Genomic DNA, 15,925 nt, shown 5'->3' with positions numbered 1-15,925 from the left:
AAGAATAGTTCCTGGAACGTCCATTGACGCCGATTCACACTAACGTGACCCACTTAAAAGTGTTACCTTTTATCTGAAAAAGTTATTATTTGCATGTTTCTTTGTTCAAATTGTTCAATGGTTTTTGATTGTAGGTACAATGTATATGCGTATATATAAATATATAGAGTACCTCCGACATTCAACAAGTTTGTATCGACATAGTAACGCCCATCCCGAGCGCCCCAACATGCATGCCCAAACAGGGGGCTGGGATAGGCCCGTTATCACCAAAATATGATCGCGAATGATGAAAACAGACCGTGGCCAGCAGCTTTCGTTCCCCAAAGCCGTGAAACCTTTCGTTCCGCCATCTATACATAGGACCACAGCCAGCAGAATGCCAGCGACTCTGCATCATTCGTTTGTCATTGCCGAGGCCTTTATCTTTAGAAAAAACCTTCATGGCGCAAATTCTACCGACTCTTCATTCATCAGTAGCTAATGTTTATTCTAATGGCTAATGCCGCCTTATCTTTTGATAAACCAAAAAGAAACTTTTATTATCAAAAATTGCGTCCGTGCGGCAGACACATCTAAGAAGTGTCATAAACATTACCTCACATGACCACCATTGATGGCAACCTATTGTTGTCACCAAATTCCAGTACAGTATGGGACCATCAGCAGAGCAACACCATATATGGAACACCCTACGCGTTCTATTGTCCTTTTGTCACAAATGATAAACTTAAAAATGTGTTTATCAGACCGTTGCATTACGTTCCGTTTGCCGGGTGGGAGGCGCGTTCAACATTTTACACTCGCCCGATAAGGCAGACTATCCGTTAAGGCAGTTGTTTACATTCGAACATTTCTCTAATTCTGAACTAAAGGACTGTTTAATCACCGGGAAAAAAATTCACTAATTAATCAAAGATTGACTGTGCTCACACTCGAAGTGATTTGTTTACGATCGCACGATCTATTTGGCGGAAATCATAGATTCATTATTGGCGACCCTTAACCAGGTGTCGTTAACAGGTAGGTTGATAGAGAAAATGGCCGACTTAATACGGTCACCAATTTCTCATTAAGTGTTCTGTTTGCTTGATTTTAAGGTTTGTATCCCACTGTAATAGTATAGGCATGGTATCTGGTGTATTTATCCGTTTTGCTACATTTTATACATTGCCAAGCCGAAGCGTGACTTGGGTTATAGAGTGGCTCGAATCAATAGGAATTAAGTGTTTTTGTCAGTTAAGCCAATGTATATGTATTCTATGCGTGTTGTGTAATATAATGACAGATGTACACTGCACTACATGTAGATACATGGTATGGCACACAATAGTATAATTACTCTTTTATGCAAATAAAATAGCCTTCAGCTAATAACGAATCATACAGACGTCCATACAAAGGAATAATCCAACATTGATACAATGGCCATTTGGATAATGACTAGCTAGGCTTTACAATTCGATAGACAATTTTTCCCCTCCATTATCATCATTATGAAGTATCAGATACAGACACAGTGATCCATCCAAATGGTATTTCTTTGGCCTTTTGTCCGCCCTTCCAGAAATATGTTTTAATGGTACCTGTCACGAAACGCTGATAAACAAAATGGGGAGTTGCACGTCCTGGTAAAAACTGAGGAAGGGAACGCTAAGGATCTTCATCATAAATTTGAGCAGTTTTGACGACACCACACGGTGGCACAGTAACTTAAAAACAGCATGACCTCCTAGTATTATTTTGAGAAGTATTGTATCAATATGATTGTATCTGACGATCTAAATGATACAGTCTATACCACTGTTATGTCTGGCGTAGAAAATTCCTGAATATTTCTCTTGCACGTACATGTATATCATTTCGTTGGTTAAGATTTTTTTGCCTGCACCACGACGTGACCTGCCATTACCGCTGTATCATCTTTTGTAGGTAAGCGAAGCAAAGATGACGTCGATGAGATCGGCGAAGGAGTACCGGTCATTCCGACGGCCTCCTGAACGTCTCCCAGCCGCAAACGAAATGACGGGCTCCCTGACCCACATCCACAACCGCCACTTCAAGATCACGAAGAGGGACCGCTACCACACATTGGCGCGAATCCGCGGCGAAGTTGTTCCTCAGGACATGGACATCGTAGATGGCGGGGACTCCCTGAAAGTGACCTCGATCAACCAGAGGTCCGCTACGTGGTGGCTGAGTACCCTGAAAGCCAACTACCCGCAGGACACGTGCCACATGGAAAGGGAAAAGGTCAAGATGAAACCGGAGACTGGGCTGACGCTGAGTGTCAATCAGAAGGATGGCACCCTGAAGATTAAGGGCAAGAAACACTGGGATTGGTTTGCCGACAACTTCGAGCGCATCATGGCGAATGCTGAGCCTGACATGGAAGCAATTGCGACCCTGAATTCCATATTGAATAGAGCACTCAGGATTGACGACGGTCTTGAGGTAAGAGAACGCATTATTTGATCATGATTGACAATACCATGTACATGAAGACATGGAAACAGGCGACACTGTAGACAACTCCCTGTCGTATTGATTTTCTTGGTGATTTTGTCGGTTAGCCCAAATATTCAAAAAATACTTCATGTATATGTCAATTCTCAAGTAGACCAATTTACAAGTGAATATTGATCTAAGAATTCCCATTTACAATAGTAAAACATCTTATCAGCTCCATGATGACGCTGTCCCAAAAAACAGCCACGACACTTCCAGACATGACCGAAATATGTATTGTACATCGATCAGTCCAGTTAATAATACAGTAATCATCATAAGTCAACAGTAATGTCACGATCGACGCAGATTTTGTTTTCTAATTCTTTTTCTATGCCACTTTCACGTTTATAAATTTCAAATGCGCAAACATGCTTCATTTGTTGTGTTCATAGTGGTGAATCAAATAGACATGTATGACCCCTTAATAACTGAAATATACGTCAGAATAGACGAAACCTTTTCTCTAAAGTACCACTTCTTTCTCAAGATCACTTCACACGTTTTTGAGTATTTTTTAGATATCATTTGAATGCAGAAGTGGAGAATTGGCATTGAAAAATGTCTGTGTACGGCACAAACAAGGTTCCTGTTTCAAAGACAAGGATTTGCGAATCAGAAAAGCGTAGGAGGTGACACTGGGGGTCTGTGCACGCACGTGCTTGTAGATGCAGAATGCATTGTGAACAGACGTGTTCTTTCCATCTGAGCCCTACGATGTTATCATCTTCTTATAAAAAGTCACAATCCCATTGTCAATATCTGTCTAGTATGCTATCATACTTGAGCGAAGTAAAGTGCAAATTAATGTTGCATGTTAATTAGACCGCAGCCATCAACACGAAGTTTCCTTCGAGTAAAACAAAGTCGGCCCATTTACTAATAAAATTTCATGGATCATTAATTTGTCAATATGTTTTGCCAATGGTTGCAGCTGCTGTTCCCCTTAGGTTTCTCTGATCTCAATACTGAGCCAGCTCGCTACACTGTCAAAACTGACTCTTCAATGTCGTTCTTGGGTATTCCCTCCTTTACCGAAAGCTTCTGGTGTTTCCGTTTCGTCAGTGACGACGATATCATGTTTATGTCACGCCACTTCCTCTATTGCCTGTCGGAACTGTTTCCGTCAGAGAAAGATGTGTCAATGGGATTAATTGGACAGCATCATGTACTGCCTATGTAGGCACATCCGTTATGAGTATCTTTTCTTGCCAAAATTCGACGCAAGTGAAATAAAATGGATAGGAAACCTTCAAACTGGAGTGGCCACTTAATCCTGCCCAGGCGCTTAAGTATGGTGTTTTGCTGATGATTTTGGTGCAAGAGAATCCCGACCGATAGTGTAAATAGTTTTCTGCGATAAACGACGCGAAAATATTCAATGACATGTTAAATTCTTTTTCTACTTTCAGACTGCCGCCATATTGAAAGACTTACCCAGGGCTGGTTCGATTAGAAGCGGGGCCCGCTACATCTACCGACTTTGGAAGGGCATGCTGGACAAGTGGATGGATTCAGGGGCCAGGGTAGTCGTAGCCTCCCCAAGCATCGATGCACGGAGACTAGCGGACATTTACTTGCTTGCCATTAAAAACAAAGGTCGTGGATTTCAGGTGCGAATATGCACACAGCCAAAAACAATGGGGAAAAAGTTCGACGAGAATCAAAAAGAGGCGCGAGAAATGGTGAGAAAGTTGAAAAAATTGGACGGCAAGAAACAATTGTTTTCACGGGAGATAATAGACTGGGCGTTAGACACAGTGCACGTGCAGTTCTTGTCTTTTCATTGTAATTTTATAAGCGGTGCAATGTCGGAGGAACGCAACGAAATTATTATCACAAGTGCTAATTTTAATGGTCTATATTTTGAAGTCGATGCCCGCGACAGCGTGAACTATGCCAAGATGACCGAGTTGGGTTTGAACCAGTTCTACTTGGAGCCACTCGGTATTGCCCAGCCGTCAGCTCGGGGCCGAGACCGCCATGGCAGCACTATATCTTTGCCCTTCATCTCCGACGCCATGCCCTCTGCAAGTGCCATCTCGTACGGAGCATCCCACTCCCCGAATGGAAGGGTGTACCAGTACGACGACGTGTCGCAGCATTCCATAAGCAGCTCGCAGCGCTCTCGTCCAAGTTCTTCTCGCCACAGCGATATCAGCGAGGAGAGCGCGTGATTGGTAGATGTCGTCCTTACGTCATGATGTTTAGGATGCTGATTGGTCAAAAGTTGTTATGTCATGTCATGTGCAATGTGTGATTGTTTGATTCGCGAACTGTGATTTGTGGATAGTTTATTGGTGCAGACTATTGTTTTGTGAAAGTAGTCAGATGATTTTTTTCAACATTATGTTGTTTTTATCTAAGTGACGTCTGCTGTCACAACAGGAATCAGAATCCCCTAGAAAAGTGTTCCTTAAGTCCGCAGAGATAAGATCGCACTAGAGAATCTTTCCATCTTCCCTAAAGATATTCATCACACCAGTGTGAATGACAACTATGTCACCAACGTTAGGTTGTAGTAAGCAGGAGTGGTAGGCAAGTCTGTACTTAAAGCCGTGATAAACCTGACTAAAATCCGTACTCGAACAATGGTTATGCGTACCAATTTTGCACCCCCGGGTGCCCTACGTCTCCTGCCAGGTAGGAAACTTTTTCAATGCTATTGTGCATTGTTTCCTTGGACCAATACGTATATGGAAATACAGAAAGATATACATGTACTTTGATGTTCAATTAGAAATTTGATTTGTCCCCCAATTGGACGGCGCTTGATGATAACCAGAGGCAATGTTCACTTTAAATATGTTGGAACACGCAAATACGCTTTATATTATACATGTAGCTCAAATCATATTTTCAAATGTAGGCCGCCTTTGATTCTATAAATGTGACCGTTGTGGCTGTTTCTAACACCGTAGTTTTAAAAATAAATGTATCATTTATTAGATCGTGTATAGTTGAGTATGTACATGTATTTTAGCAATGCAATTTAATTGCAAGTTTCAATGTGTTTTCAGCTGATTTGTAGAATGTAGATTTTTTAAGAGGACATTTAGTAATATATATTTCACTACATATTTCATTTAGTTTTGGATATATTGTATTTAGCAGCATTCCATGCATTGTTCAGCCCTGCACCCATATTATACATACGCTGGTTTCAGTTAGTGTCCATCTTGTTGGAGAACGCATATATGTAGGGAAAAGCGCAGGGCACCTATTCTAAATGATCATGTTTGAAAATGTGATTATTTTCGACATATAATAAATCCAGCCTGATGTCTCTGACTATTTTTAACAAACAGAGCACATTTCTACAAATTTAGTACTTTAGCAAAATGTAGGTGTATACATGTACCTACATGTACGGCACACTAATGATTTATACCAATAAAAAGTTTTTTCTTCGTTGCACTACCCGATACACACTAGCCTAGTGCATGTATTGGAAATCACTACAAAACCCAAAAAGAGAAATTTGCATGTTCGACGTATGATAATCTTCACTAAGGAAACACGCTGATGTTTCACATACACAAATGTCTTTTCAATAGCAAACGAAGTAAGCATAGAGTCCAGGGAGTTGGTGTAGCCTGCAACAGGTCATATTCCACGTTTTTACCTGTACCGTGACTATACATCATGTATGTTGCATGCTTTTTAACCGAAAATAAACAATTTTATGTCTTAATTTCATTTTAATTTGTTGCTGTGCTACCGGACAGTGGGGTGACCTTCAACTACAGGAAATTTCAGAATTTCAGTGTAAATATGAAAAGAACTGATAAAGTAACGCGACCAATCCTTATTCCGTCTTTGTCAGACAGAGTGAGATGTCTCACAGTCCTTGATATGAAGCGAGACCATGATGGACATGAGCCAGGTATGGCCTAGTTAGTCACTCGAAGGCCCCAACAAGGTTCCCTGATCCCCCTCTAACAGTATTATACATGCTTCCCGAAATTGGTGGCTTGCATTGGAACTATACCTATTCCAAGTGGTGCGCCATCACATGCATGTTATGCTGATAAGATTGGGGGATGTTGCGAATCGCAACTTGCACAACATGCAGAGAGAGCGCACTTGAGTCCCAAGCAGACAAGGGAGGGCGGGTTGGGTAAGATCACACTGTCCTTGGAATAGAATCCCTCATCTGGAGCACAGTTTGTTCCTCTCCGACATCCGTTCGTCACATCCGTCCCTGTCGTGTTCCAAACAATAATGACATTGCCGCTCAGCTCACGTGCACATGACGTCACCCCACTTTGGAAATATACCTATTCCAAGTGGTGCGCCATCACATGCATGTTATGCTGATAAGATTGGGGGATGTTGCGAATCTCCACCCACACAGACTGACTACGCTAACCCCTGCCCAGCAGGTATGCGTGTTTTATACAGAGTTTTATCCCAAACTCATCCCCAAACTCATACATATAAACAAAGCATAGAAAAACAGGAAACAAGTAAATCAACTATATTTTGGCTTTATTACGAAATAGGTTTTAACACAAAATAGAATTACAACTGCTCTATATATATATGTACTGGACTGCCTAGGAAGACTGCATGCAATTACTGCTCCAGAGACCGTATTAATCTTGACTGTGGGTAGCCTGTATAACTGCATGACACCGGATACCCAGGCCTATACTCGAGAAATTACAAACGTGGTAAGGCATTTGGTAGACTTCTCTCATTGACAAAATCCTGTTCAGCCTGAGAAACAATATTTAGATTGTGCATAAGCCTGGCATTCAAACGGGTCTGGTTAGAGCAATCTGCCCTGGTATAATGCTTAGCTGATGCCTCTGAAGCCCAGCCAATATGTTGCATCACGGCGCCTAGGTCCCTCCCATCACCTGTGGCTGCGTGAAGAGATATTGCGCAACCTCCTCTGAAGCTGTGAGGGGTTTCCCCCTCGTCAATACCAAGGGAGCGCAAGTAGAATTTAAGTCTAGCGTATATCGCTTCGTATGAGAGTGGCTTGTTTAACACTTGGCCTTTCCACACTGGACGGAACAGGAAACCACACCCAAGATTGATACCAATGGACTTTGCCACAGAAAAATACCTTTCTATAGCCTCCACTGGGCATAAAGATTTGTCCTGACACCTTAGAACCGAGAAAACCTTGGGCCTATCAATTCTGGCTGTTTTACCCCAGGTGTGCCTGATAAGGAAGCCCTCATGGTTTGGGAGTTCCTTCAGTTCTTGACAGAGCATCAGTCCAAGATCGTGGGACCGGTCGCCCCCAAAAAATAAAAGCTTGAATAGGGCCTGGTCTCTAGCAAAGATAAATGATTCGGAAGATTCCGATTCTGATTCCAAGTGACGCTCTAAGTAGAGCGCCAACAACCTTAGCTTCGATATGAAAATGGGTTTGGCCTGTTTGGAGGTCACATGAGCCTTGCTCTGTTCCACTTTGACTTGTTTCTGATAAATGGATATATCCTCGGAGATAGCCGGGTTACCAATGATCTGACCCCAGGGGCGGCATCTACCCAATGCTATGAAGATGGATTTCATCTGGGAGATTTTACTTACAACTGTGTTATAAGCCAAACGTAGAGGGCATGCGCAAAGAGGTTTCAGGTCTGTCATAAATTCACAGTCAACGTGCTGAACCGGAGTTTTACCCTGGGAATCACATGCCGCCAGGAAAATGTTGATCCCTGTTCAAAGTTGTCGATGTAGCCCCAGAAGAGAATTTCTTCCCTAAGATCGCCCTCAAATTTTGATGGGGGACCCTGACTTCAAAGCCTTTGAAATGCTGGCAGCCATGATCCGGATGTATAGCCTTGCGACTGGGATACACAACTTAAAAGACATACATTTGCCCATGAATTTTTCCATAGTTTTGACATGCACAGCTTCCGACTCTAAAATGGTTTCCCGTAAGATCTTGAAATTCTCCCGTTTAGCCTCTGGGATGCTAAACTGTCTCAATTCAGAGTGAATACAAAGGCCAAGGTGGATCATTGCTAAGACAGGGAACCAGAGGGACTTATTCTGTTCTATGAAGAAACCCAAGAGGTCAAGGATGGCTGCATTGAAATAAATGGACCATCCGGTCTGATTCAATTTAGATGCAATGATGGATTTCAACGGGCCAAGGAATCTATCGTCGAGGTACTGAGTTGTAATCATTCCACGGAGACGCAGGAATGAACGTAACCTGCATCCCAATGGTCTGGTAGATGTATGGCGATTCCGACCAGCCAAATGGCAGAACCGTGTACCTTAGGTACCATCCAGCAAACTGTACCCCAAAATAGGTTCGCGAAGCTGGAGATAAGCAAACTCCTAAGTAGGCTGATTTTTCGTCAGACGACGCCATAAAATCCCCTTGATCCAGTAGGGAAGGAAGGAGAGAGAGACCCTCAAGAGAGAACGGAATGTGGCGCATCCATAAGTTCAAAAACTGCTCATTATGGCAGAGCCTCTTTTCCCTTTTGCCATCAACCATCAGGAGAGGCATCACAAGATGAGGGGGGTCTACTTCTCCAACCTTTCCTACTAGCTCAAGCGAACCATTACGCAAACCTTCCTCTAGATGACTCACGATATCCTCTTTGTGTTGGGCACAATTTGGCGCGTTATGAAAGACCATTGCCGGGGGAAGCTTTGAGTCATAGAATTCCCCTTTGAAGTAACCCTTAAAAGGTTGAAAGAAATCCACTATTTCAACTTCGTTGAAAATCCACTTTTCCACCAACTTAGAATCTTTATCATTAACCTGATCGAGCAGTATGGACCAGTTTTGCTTTTCTGTGTGTAGCTGCCCCGCTACGAACGAATTAGGGTCTCTTAGGGAGAGTGAGTCAAGACAGTCTTGCCAGTTTTTACCTTTGACATCCCAAACTTTTAGTAACAGCACAGTGGGTGAAGAGAGAGAGGGCACCGAACCCCGACACTCGGTCCGCCTTGGTGACCTACGTTCGGAAGTAGCTTTTAGAGGATCGAATCCGGTGTTGAGTTCCCATCTGTCGGGTTGGAACCTCGACTGAAATTCAGAACAAGGAAAGGTCACCAAAGCGAGTGCCAGGGTCCGACCTCTCTCTCCCGCTCACCGGGGTTCAGTGTGACCCCATAGAACAGGAAAAAGAAATCCAACCGAAACACTACCTTAAAGTTTACTGAAAATTTTCCCAACTGAGGCACAGTGGTATCAAGACATTAGGCACTATATAGTTTTACTTGAAGTGATGACGTTTGAAGTCAACAACCAGAGGCGCTTACTACAAAATTTGTTTCAACATTACTTCTTCTTTTGACAGAAATGAAACCAATTATTTATGCTCAGATTTGACTTTCGATTGGAGATTTAGGGGGCAAGAGGCCAGAAAATGCTCAGATGACCTACAGAGGTAACACAACCTAGAGAATCCCCTGCCCCTGCCCCTGCCACGACCTCTAAAGGATGAACCACCATTATTTTGAAGCAACAAAGGTATAAGTTGCATAAGAACGTCACTGCTTTCTTTTGGCTTGTCCTTACTATTCTTGGGATCGTTATCCTTATCAATATCTTTGTCTTGAGGCTTCTCCTTGGCATCTTTCTGGCCCTTTTTTAACAGACTTCTTCCAGGCGTCAACTGCAGATTTGGCTTTCTTAGCACCCTCAGTACCCAAAAGCCGTGTTACAAGCCCATGTAAGTTACCAGATTTATCGTTCTCCCTACTGACCTTCAGAGCCGTCTTGTACAGCTCCTTGTCAGTATGATCAGAGGCTACAGCCGTGTCATAAAGGCTTTCGAGGGAGGCTAGGAGGACGCCATTTGGGGTTGTGGTCCGCAAAGCCAAGGTTCTCACCTGAGAGAGGGCTGTTTGGACTGATGTGCCTTCTTGCGTCTGTCTTATGCGCTTGACCTCCCCTTCTAGGAGTTTTAGACGTACTGCTGGATCCTCATTATCAGCGTGAGGGGCCGGGACATTGTTATTGTCAGCTCCCTGCTCCACGTTGGGGGGTGCCCCTGCAGCGGCTTCTGGGGCTTTCTAAAGGAACGAGAGAAAGATCAGTTACTAATGATGTTTTGTATTGACATTACATTATAAGTAGGAATCCTGCTCGGGGCCCTGCCCGACATGTCGTTCATAGATTGGGAGAATAATATATCCCCAGGAAAAGGTGTTTTACCACGGCATATATTACCATAAATCTGCCTTTTTGGGGGGGGGGGATGACCCATGCCCGAGCTGTCCTCCACTTATTAGAAACCGGCAAGCACTAACTTACCGTAATGTCATACCCAGTAAGCTTTTTGAATTCACTGCCCAGGTCGTCGAAAGAATACGATGTAAGAGGGTATCTTCTTGACAGACTGGCGAAATTCTCTGGATCCACCTCGTCCGGATGAACTAAGCGCGCGGCGACCGGGAACATGTCTCTGCCACGTAGGGAGTGTCCCTCCTTCAACCATACCGCCGGTGTAGAGGGGTGGGCCGAAGCAGTACGATCCGAGCCTGAGGACTGCATCTCGCGGAATGAACCCCAGAGTGAAAATGAGCTATGAATGTGAGGGCCTCCAAGTTGTATAAATTACCTCGTGTTCGGGTCACGTGATACATTCATGTAATTTCGGACAAGCATCGGAACCATTTAGTGCTGGCGGGTATTGTCTGGCCCTGGGCCTTTGTCATTTTGGCTGATCAATTCTATTAAGCTTTTCACACCTGACATGCCTGAGGCAAGCTTGATTACAACATGGTTACACGATGAATTGTTGGCACATGCCGACTGAATAAAAGTACTCTGTCCATTACTGGTCATTTGAACAATCGATAACGATCTATCCGAAGGATTAATTGGGCGCTTATTCAATCTCCACTAGTGGAACAATGTAACGCATAGCAAGGCCATCGTCTGGATTTTGCAAGCCCAAGCGTTGTCCCCCCGTACTACCATGTACCTATATGGTACTCCTCACAGGAAGAAAAACCGCGTAAATGCTGCTCGAGATAACCCTGGCACACTGCCCATGGTGAATTCAACCATGGACCTATTATAGGTCCATGATTCAACATACGATATATAGACTTCTCTAAGAGTCCGATCGAGTCTCACACTCAAAGTCTATCCTTCGCCGTAGCAACTGACATAAAACGTTGTCTTAAATGAATCTGTCACGAACGGCCTAATAGACCACACAGAAAGGTCTCTCCTACGACTAAGTCAGCTGCTGCCGCAAGATTACCAACTAAATTCCCAGTCATATATCAAGGGATAAGCTCGAGCACAAAGTCAGGTCTCACAGAGTTTATAATCTTCAGAAGCAGAAAACTGCCCTAAGATTACCCAGAGCACATAGCAGGATCTCACAGCCTATCTTTAGAAGCAGAAACACTGCCCTAAGATTACTGTCTAGCTTCCTTCCCCAGACACATAGCAGGGGGACGACCTAGAGCACATAGCAAGGTCTCACAGCCTATCTACAGAAGCAGGAACTGCCCTAAGATTACTGTCTAGTTTCCTTCCCCAGACACATAGCAGGGGAATGACCCAGAGCACGTAGCAAGGTCTAAGCCTACGGTCTATCTCGAAAACAAAATGTCTTGAGATTACCGTCGTCTAAATGCGGGTAAAACCACGGAATCGGTATATACTCACCCAAAGGTATAGGCCTACTACCCCAACGCCATGTAGGAACTGTGAAGCTGATGTACGATCGGAGAACCGATCGTGACCTGTACGGGCGGTGTTCCAAACAATAATGACATTGCCGCTCAGCTCACGTGCACATGACGTCACCCCACTTTGGAAATAACTTTTTCCCCCTTGTCCGTCATTAAAGGCATTCAAGTGTGTTGGTTAACCATGACTATCTCCTTTGTCCCTCCACCATAAGGACTAGTTTCCCCTTATGACATCACTATTCCGGACATCGACACTCAGCGCCCAATTTCTGGAAAGGTGTATACACATCAGACGAAACAATTCGCGATTGTATGAGGAATAAAATTATCGCTTAATCAAAGACAATCTTGGCCCCTAACTGTGCATGCTAGTGAACTGAAGACCCCCCCCCCCCCTTCCTCCGCACTTTCTGGGAAGTTTGCGACACCATGAATCTTCACCCATGGTACTGATGCTCCGTACCCAAATGTGCTGATGTTGGCTTTCAAGAGAGCTTCCAGAGTTACATGTACATGTATGTCCAACTTACAGGTACAGTATATAATGTATATTCCGAACAGCATTACGTGAAACTGATGTATCAAAACTGAGGAGGCTATATACAAAAAAATATATCATGTATTAAGAAAGAGCCTGAAAGTTGGAGCTAAAGCCCCAACAAACTTACATTTGGCAGAAAAAAAACAGAGCGTATCATGATGACAATATTCAGACTGCAATTTGATCTTACATGCAATATTGATGATAAAGTGGGACCAGTTGTAGTAGAGTGACCAGCCCAAGGTTCTAGCTGTTGATGGTGGACTTGGATGGGTTAATATTAGAGACTGGAATTTCGATCGATCCCTGTTGCATTGCTGATGAAATATGTATACATATTGTGTACATGATTTCAGTGCATGGTTCAATCAATAAAACAGCTGACTCGGCAGGCCTCCAACCTGACCTCGTAACAGCACGAACAACATAATTTGTTACTAAAAATAGCACACTACCGCACATACAACCAATCAGCGTCGCGAATATCACGTCATGGTCACGAGGTACACTAGGGGTATATAAACCCGGACCCGTTGTGAATTGATCAGCGCCAGGCACCCAGGCAGTCGGCTTTCTGGTTTTCCGTGAAAATGGTGGACTGGAAGCACCTGCTCTCATGGGTTGACATATAACTGATCAGTCATGAACAAGCTTACTTCGTAGCCTCCTGGGTCGTTTGGGTCCCGGGAATCACTGGTCCTCGACTTCCTACCGTAGCGGCCCCGCTATCGCTCGTGAGAGCGCGAGGGGTTGGTAGGTTGACCCGAGGGCCGCCCCCTCTCACCTCTCTGACCGTGTTTTGCGTTCGAGCTCACGGCTTGCGGTGATGAGGGGCGTCCCTTGGAATTTCATCGAAAAAGGTAAGTTTGTGACTGGTGTTCCTGCGACCCAAATGGTTCATTACTCATCGGGTAAGTACATGCCATGTTCCGAATTCTTTGGTGACCTTAGGCCTATATTCATGATATTTTGAAGATTCTAGGCTCACCCTCTTTCAACAATATGTACCGATTGATAGGCCTACCAGTATGATGCACATATCATTGGCCTGCATGGTATGTTCAGTTTGTGTGTACCCGATTCTCCAAGCTCTGAATAATAATCAATATCAGGCCTTATGCGTCTACTTGATGCTTGCATATCGGAGTTTCAGACTGCTAGTTTCATGCATATAAACCTAGGCCTGCATATATGTTTCATCAGCTAGCATCTTCACCTATATTGACATACCGTTCATTGTACAGGGCCGGCAGACTGCTCTTGGTCTGACTACAGATATCTGCAGCCATTTTGGTTCTTTCTGACTCCCATTTGGACTAGGCTTAATGTATATCCCTGCATGTAAGGCCTCATATTTCGATGCCAGTAAGTTGACTACATGTACCAAATTGCCATTCTTAATCAGTAATGACAGTCATTATACGATGTTATATCTTATTTCCTCGTATAGGCATATGCACATGACTATTATGTATAAACCCTTATTGGAACAAAGCTTTGCACAGGCTAAGACTTGTTCGAAATGTCCGGCTTATCGAGCAAGTATATACGTTTAAGCCTCAATGCCACAAAGTCTTTAGGCGAATTTATTATAATCCTAACTCATATTAGTCAACACAAAAACTTAATTCTGACTTTAAGTATAGGCCTATACTGTATCGACGTAGGGTTAGGACAAAGTATTTATCCGGTCTAGAGGCCTATGATATCGACATATCGAATCATTATCATATCATTGTCATATCGAATTACGATTCAGTTTAAGGAGTTCAATTTTAATAGTAAAGTTGGTAGGCTTGAAGTTTTCATTAGTCATTTTGACATAACTACTCCAAAAAAGTCAGGCCTTATATATTAATATCATTTCTGTCCGAGAGTGAGATTTTTATTTTGTCACCTGGTCACAAGAATTCGAAAAATCATGGCATGTACTTATTTTTCAAGCTTGTTTATGACTGAGATAGTCACATGTCGCTCCTGAGGGCAGCCGCATCCTCTCCCAGTTTGGGAACCGGCGGATTGTTGGTCATGCCTGGCTCTGATGTTATTACCAACGTCCAGTAGAAAAAAAGGAACTATGCATTAATGGCATAATGGTATGGTGTCAACATTGTAAAATCAGTGTCTCTGCTGTAAAACTGGTGGAGAGCCGTCGCGATTTTTCAACAGATGGCAGCACCAATATTTCATTGTAATATTATGACCACCTTTAGAGTCCCCGGTGGTTCCTGTGCGTCGGCAGTTGTTTGGAGATGAATCTCATAAAATCTAATATAAGAAATAAGAATGATATGAAATGAAATAAATATACCTGTACCAAAAATATGATGAGGGCAAATGTATGAATACCGGTAAGCAAAACACTGTATCATAAAATGTGCATAAGGTTCTGGCATAGGACCTTTTATTGGTGCACCACAGATAAAACGCACAAAATAAGCCCTTTTTCATCTCTAACCCCCCCCCCTGAAAAATAATTGATGAGATATTGATAGGGTATATTCAAATGGTGCGAAATCATATGTGGTTATTGATCCAAAAGTGAGCAGTCGCATGTCTCCGAGGGGTTTTACGGGCACGATGTCTTCAAAGATATCACTTTTCAGCATAGCTCGTCGGGTGGGACCAATTTCAACATGCATGTCCGTGTAGTTACGAGGAACATGTTTGTTATAAAAATGAAGTAACAAATGACCAACAAATGAGCAGCAGTCATGGACCAGGAGCTAAAAGCCCCCGTTATCAGATATTTTTTCCAGGTGCCAGACCGTTTGTCAACTTCCTGGTTAAACATTTCTGTCCTTATGAATTTTTGCTAGTACACACGTAGTGACACTGCATGGCACCGGTGTGACAGCGGATATAGTCCCCCTGGAGTCATAGTCCGGTAGCATTGTATTTGACCAATTAAGCAGCATGATCTATTGTACCGCTAACCCTAACCAAAACATTTAGCAATGCGGGCTATTGTTACACGGACTATCAGCCCTAGGACTACTCTCCCCGCCACACCTGTACCTAGGTGCATGACTATATAAGCATGCATGTTATATTGGGTTTGATGAAAGGCAATTTTTCGGGCGGACTATTTCCTTTCACACCAGTATAACTTAGTCAGCAGACATCAGATGGCGAAGTGAGCACAACCATCAAAGAATTATGTCCTCGCCACTGGTTTTACACGTTGCCGATGATTTTTCCAAACGGCCGGCCAGTCCCCTCGCCCACTAACCCCGG

The 15,925-nt window shown here is 43.5% G+C and overlaps 2 protein-coding genes across 2 annotated transcripts; one reads left to right on the top strand and one right to left on the bottom strand.

The window, feature by feature from the left end:
* The first annotated feature begins 792 nt into the window (after positions 1-792).
* On the top strand, positions 793-6,202 carry LOC135491260 (uncharacterized). Its single transcript, XM_064777003.1, has 3 exons — positions 793-1,023; positions 1,933-2,454; positions 3,921-6,202. The coding sequence occupies exons 2-3, from the start codon at positions 1,948-1,950 to the stop codon at positions 4,683-4,685; spliced, it is 1,272 nt and encodes a 423-aa protein (XP_064633073.1). The 5' UTR covers positions 793-1,023; positions 1,933-1,947; the 3' UTR covers positions 4,686-6,202.
* A 463-nt stretch (positions 6,203-6,665) lies between these two features.
* LOC135491165 (uncharacterized) lies at positions 6,666-12,258 on the bottom strand. Its single transcript, XM_064776859.1, has 3 exons — positions 10,751-12,258; positions 10,327-10,509; positions 6,666-9,517 (listed from the first exon to the last, which is right to left on the bottom strand). The coding sequence occupies exons 1-3, from the start codon at positions 10,988-10,990 to the stop codon at positions 8,633-8,635; spliced, it is 1,308 nt and encodes a 435-aa protein (XP_064632929.1). The 5' UTR covers positions 10,991-12,258; the 3' UTR covers positions 6,666-8,632.
* Positions 12,259-15,925: the final 3,667 nt, after the last annotated feature.

This window comes from Lineus longissimus, chromosome 7, assembly GCF_910592395.1.
Source record: "Lineus longissimus chromosome 7, tnLinLong1.2, whole genome shotgun sequence".
Lineage (NCBI taxonomy): Eukaryota > Metazoa > Nemertea > Pilidiophora > Heteronemertea > Lineidae > Lineus > Lineus longissimus.
Note: the sequence above shows the minus strand (reverse complement) of the source record. Positions and strands in the feature narration are given on the sequence as shown.